This window comes from Carcharodon carcharias, chromosome 26 (genome assembly GCF_017639515.1).
Source record: "Carcharodon carcharias isolate sCarCar2 chromosome 26, sCarCar2.pri, whole genome shotgun sequence".
Classification (NCBI taxonomy): Eukaryota; Metazoa; Chordata; class Chondrichthyes; order Lamniformes; family Lamnidae; genus Carcharodon; species Carcharodon carcharias.
Genome location: NC_054492.1, coordinates 21,911,909 through 21,917,908, shown reverse-complemented (window position 1 = coordinate 21,917,908; position 6,000 = coordinate 21,911,909). Strand labels below are relative to the sequence as shown.

At 48.3% G+C, this 6,000-nt stretch overlaps 1 protein-coding gene across 1 annotated transcript in view; it reads left to right on the top strand.

Moving 5' to 3' along the window:
- Positions 1–3,056: 3,056 nt before the first annotated feature.
- Positions 3,057–6,000, top strand: part of LOC121270041 (very long-chain acyl-CoA synthetase-like) — a 30,767-nt gene continuing 27,823 nt past the window's right edge. Inside the window, exons 1-2 of the mRNA XM_041175358.1 lie at positions 3,057–3,969; positions 4,668–4,877. Of these exons, the coding sequence (XP_041031292.1) occupies positions 3,495–3,969; positions 4,668–4,877 (685 nt within the window). The 5' untranslated portion in view covers positions 3,057–3,494. The remainder of the gene's footprint in view (positions 3,970–4,667; positions 4,878–6,000) is intronic.

The window sequence follows — 6,000 nt, the reverse complement described above, 5'->3', positions numbered from 1 at the left end:
AAGTTTTTTTCGGAAATTATGAACATGTCCCAGCTCATGTGGGACATGTTAGGGAATTTTTTTTTCTCTATGTTTAATATATGCACCATCAGCACAGAGAGAGAGTGACATAAATACAGCACAGGCACAGAGAGAGAGTGACATAAATACAGCACAGGCACAGAGAGAGAGTGACATAAATACACCACAGGCACAGAGAGAGAGTGACATAAATACACCACAGGCACAGAGAGAGAGTGACATAAATACACCACAGGCACAGAGGGAGTGTGACACAAATACAGCACAGGCACAGAGGGAGAGAGAGAGAGTGACATAAGTACACCACAGGCACAGAGAGAGAGTGACATAAATACACCACAGGCACAGAGGGAGAGAGAGTGACATAAATACACCACAGGCACACAGAGAGAGTGACATAAATACAGCACAGGCACAGAGAGAGAGTGACATAAATACAGCACAGGCACAGAGAGAGAGTGACATAAATACAGCACAGGCACCGAGAGAGTGTGACATAAATATAGCACAGACAGAGAGAGAGAGTGACATAAATACACCACAGGCACAGAGGGAGAGAGAGTGACATAAATACACCACAGGCACACAGAGAGAGTGACATAAATACAGCACAGGCACAGAGAGAGAGTGACATAAATACAGCACAGGCACAGAGAGAGAGTGACATAAATACAGCACAGACAGAAAGAGAGATTGACATAAATATACCACAGGCACAGAGAGAGAGTGACATAAATACAGCATAGACAGAGAGAGTGACATAAATACAGCACAGGCACACAGAGAGAGTGACATAAATACAGCACAGGCACCGAGGGAGTGTGACATAAATATAGCACAGACAGAGAGAGAGTGACATAAATACAGCACAGACAGAAAGAGAGAGTGACATAAATACACCACAGGCACAGAGAGAGAGTGACATAAATACAGCATAGACAGAGAGAGAGAGTGACATAAGTACAGCACAGGCACAGAGAGAGTGACATAAATACAGCACAGACAGAGAGAGAGTGACATAAATATACCACAGACACAGAGAGAGAGTGAAATACATACACCACAGGCACAGAGGGAGAGAGAGTGACATAAATACACCACAGGCACAGAGAGTGACATAAATACAGCACAGACACAGAGGGAGAGAGAGTGACAAATACACCACAGACACAGAGAGAGAGTGACATAAATACACCACAGGCACAGAGAGAGAGTGACATAAATATAGCACAGGCAAAGAGAGAGTGACATAAATACAGCACAGGCACAGAGGTAGAGAGTGACATGTATACAGCTCAGGCACTGAGAGAGTGACACAAATACAGCACAGGCACAGAGAATGAGAGTGACATGTATACAGCACAGGCACAGAGAATGAGAGTGACATGTATACAGCACAGGCACAAAGAGAGAGAGAGTGACAAATACAGCACAGGCACAGAACAAGAGTGACACAAATACAGCAGAGAGAGAGAGAGGCAGATAAAAACAGAACAAGCAGAGAGTGAGTCACATAAATGCAGCACAGTGAGAGAGATAGTGACATAAATACAGCACAGGCACAGAGAATGAGAGTGACATGTATAGAGCACAGGCACTGAGAGAGTGACACAAATACAGCACAGGAACAGAGGGAGAGAGAGTGACATAAATACAGCACAGGCACAGAGTGAGAGTGACCCAAATACAGCAGAGAGAGAGAGAGATAAAAACAGCACAAGCAGAGAGTGAGTGACAAATACAGCACAGACAGAGAGTGACATAAATATAGTACAGGCACAGACAGAGAGTAACATAAATACAGTACAGACAGAGAGTGACATAAATATAGTACAGGCACAGAGAGAGAGTGACATAAATGTAGCACAGTCAGATAGAGAGTTATATAAATACAGTCCAGACAGAGGGAGAGTGATATAAATACAGCACAGGCACAGAGTCAGTAATTGAGAGCACCACAAAACCACCACCAAGTCAAAAAGTGAACAAGTGACTTCATAACTAATAACTAGCAGATGTGCCTGAAAAGTAAGATTGAGATTGATGGTAAGTACTGAGGTAAGGCACCCACACTTGTAGGAAGTGCCAGCAGGTGGTGGTTATCGACCTCTGGATTTCAACATTCAAGTGACATATCACCTTGATCCACGCTCGGTCAAATAGGCCTTGATGTCAAGGGCAGTCACTCTCACCTCACCTCGGGAGTTCAGCTCTTTTGTCCATGTTTGAACCAAGGCTGTAATGAGGTCAGGAGCTGAGTGGCCCTGGCAGTACCCAAACTGGGCATCAGTGAGCAGGTTATTGCTAAGCAAGTGCCGCTTGATAGCACTGTTGATGACCCCTTCCATTACTTTACTGATGATTGAGTGTAGACTGATGGGATGATAATTGGCTGGGTTGGATTTGTCCAGCTTTTTGTGTACAGGATATACCTGGGCAATATTCACATAGCTGGGTAGATGCCAGTGTTGTAGCTACACTGGAACAGCTTGGCTGGGGGGGTGTGGCAAGTTCTGGAGCACATGTCTCCAGTACTATTGCTGGAATATTGTCAGGGCCCATAGCCTTTGCAGTATCATAGAATGACAGAATTTTAACGGCACAGAAGGAGGCCATTTGCCCCATCATGTCTGCACTGGCTCTCCAAATGAGCAATATGACCTATTGTCATTGCCCTGCCTTTTCCCTGTACCCCTGCACATTGTTTCTAGTCAAATAGTCATCTAGTGCCTCCTTGAATGCCTTGATTGAACCTGCCTCCACAGCTCCCCCATCACTGAGGATGTGGATATTTGTGGAGTCTCCTCCTCCTGTTGTTGGAATTCCCTACCACAGAGGGCTGTGGAAGCCGGGTCACTGAATATATTTAAGAAGTAAATAGATAGATTCCTGGACCCCAAAGGCGTCAAGAGGCAGGGCAAGAGCATGAGGTTGAGATAGATGATCAGCCATGATCACTTTGAGTGGTGGAGCAGGCTCAAAGGGCTGAATAACCTGTTCCTGTTCCTAGTTTCTATGTTTACGGAAGAAAGGAATAGGTTGAGGATGTGGCAGTGGGTAGTGATTGTGGAGGTTCGTGTGAAGCATAAAGATTAGCATGGACCAGAGGGGCCGAAAGGCCTGTTTCAATGTTGTAAGTACTGATCTGAACAGTATTTGCCCTGGTTATTAATTAACATCGTCAGATTGGTCACACTTGGAATTTGAGTCCTGGGGTTAACTGTCACTCAGGATATTCACTACAGGATCATTGTAAGAAGTTTGTGGATGGAATGAGATGATAAAGATCAAAGTCTGCAGGGGCACGATGAGCGCACACTGGGCGGATTATTAATCCTAACCGGGACTTGGGTTCCCTTTTATTTTGAATCATCTGTGGCAAACACTCCGCCTATCGTGTCCTCGGAGGTTGACCTCCGTTTCTCAGTTACTTTTCGGTTGCTTGGATTTGTCTGGCCGAAGTCCGGAGCAGAATGTTCACTTTTTACAGCCTGTTGGCCGCTTTGCTGCTCTCTGCCTGGCTGCTCAGGATTTGGTTTCCCTATTGGTGGCTGGACCTGAAAACCTTCTACAAAATGTTTTCCCTCGGGTTGAGAGTTGAATCTTACAGGAAGAAGACGCCAGCCTTCACTCTGCTGGATGTTTTCCTGCTACAAGTTCACAAATGTCCCAACAAACCGTTCCTGGTGTTCGAGGGGCGAACCTTCAGCTACTCGGAGATGGACAGACAGAGCAACAAAGTGGCCAGAGCCCTGCAGGCTCGGGCAAGGCTCAAGGAGGGGGATTGCGTGGCGATGTTAATGGCAAATGAGCCCCTGTTCGTCACCGTGTGGCTGGCGCTGATTAAACTGGGCTGCGCGGTGGCGTTTCTGAATTACAACATCAAAGGCAAGTCCCTGATCCACAGTTTCCAGACCAGTGGAGCCCAGGTGTTGGTCACAACTTCAGGTGAGACCATCCCCGTCCCCCACCCTCTCCCCAACTCCCCGACCCCCTCTCTACCCCTCCCCGACCCCCTTCTCCCCTCTCTCCCCCTCCCCCTCTCTCGCCCTCTCCCCCCCTCCCCTCCCCATCCCCTCCCCCCTCTCTCGCCCTCTCCCCTTCCTCCTCACCCCCCTCCATCCTCCCTCCCTTCCCCCCCCACCCCCACCCTCCCTTCCCCCCACCCCAAACCTCCCTCCCTTCCCCCCTCCCCACCCCCTTCCTCTCCCCTCCCCACCCCCTTCCCCTCGCCCTCCGCCCTCTCCCCCTCGCCCTCGCCCTCGCCCTCTCCCCCTCGCCCTCGCCCTCGCCCTCCCCCTTCCCCCCTCGCCCTCCCCTTCCCCCCTCGCCCTCCCCCATCCCCCCTCGCCATCCCCCCATCCCCCCTCGCCATCCCCCCATCCCCCCTCACCATCCCCCCTCACCCTCCCCCTTTCCCCCTTGCCCTCCCCCCTTTCCCCCTCCCCTCCCCTCCCCCTCCCCCTCCCTCCACCCCACCCATTCCCTCCCTCCCTCCCTCCCTCCCTTTGCCCCACCCCCTCTCTCCCTCACCCTCCCTCCCTTCGCCCCACCCGCTCCCTCCCTTCGCCCCACCCGCTCCATCCCTTCGCCCTGTCCCCCCTCCGGCACCAGCGCCTCCTGGCTGATTTTTGTCTGTTTTACAGAGCTGAGGAGTCTAGTTGAGGAGGTGCTGCCCAGTCTACGAGAGGAGAATGCCACTGTTTTTATTCTGGATGACACGTGTAGCGTAGAAGGCATTGAAAACCTGAATGATACAATCCAAGCTGCATCTGACCAGCCATTGTCTCTATCACTAAGATCACACATTACTTTCAACAGCCCTTTTGTCTATATCTACACATCAGGAACAACAGGTATTGAGGATGTCCCGGTTTGCACAGAATACAATTTGTCTAGCAGTTCTGCTCTCTTATATATTCTGCAAACTTTACATGCTTACTCTAAATTTTCCACCAGGTTTTTTCCTGTCATTGTAACTTAGACCATTTTGGGATAGCAGTGAAACTGGGGGTTTTAACAATATTTGAACGTGTTTGGATTGGTCAATGAACACTGTAGTTCTGTCTGACGCTTGAATGTCAGAGCATCAGTTCCCCAGGCTCACTCAATAGAGGACCAATGCTAGCTTTAGTTACTCTTTTTCTATTTAAATACTTGTAGAATCTCCTACTATGTTTATATTTCTAGCTAGCTGACCAATCTTCTGACTGATCAATATTCTTTGCAGGTATGTCCTTTGTTTCTTTCAATTTGATACAATCCTTAACTTCCTTATTTAGTCATGGATGATGCATCTTTCTCAGAGTCTTTTCTTTCTCAGTAAAGGTAACAGCGATCAGTCACACGATGGAATTTCAAGTTCAGTTTGAAGGGGTAAAGTGTGGGCTTAAGACTAGTGATTTAAACCTGAATAAAGGAATTATAAGGGTACGAAGGCAGAGCTAATGAAAGTGAACTGGAACGCTAGGTTAAAAGTCAGACAGGAGAGAAGCAGTGGCCAACTTTTGAGGAGATATTTATTAATTCAGCAATGATTTACCCAATGAGAAAGATTACACTATGAATGGTAGGACCCTGGAAAGTACTGAAGATCAGAGGGACCTTGGTGTGCATATTCACAGATTCCTGAAGGTAGCAGGGCAGGTAGATAAGGAGGCATATGGGATACTTGCCTTTATCAGCCGAGACATAAAATACAAGGGCAGGGAGGTTATGCTGGAACTGTATAAAACGCTGATTAGGCATCAACGAGTACTGCGTGCAGTTCTGGTCACCACGTTATAGGAAGGATGCGATTGCGCTGGAGAGGGTGCAGAGCAGATTTACCAGGATGCTGCCTGGGCTGGAGGGTCTGAGCTATGCGGAAAGATTGGATAGGCTGAGTGCAGCGAAGATTGAGAGGGGACCTGATAGAGGTGTATAAGATTATGAGGGGCATAGATAGGGTGGATAGGAAGGCACTTTTTCATGTTGGTA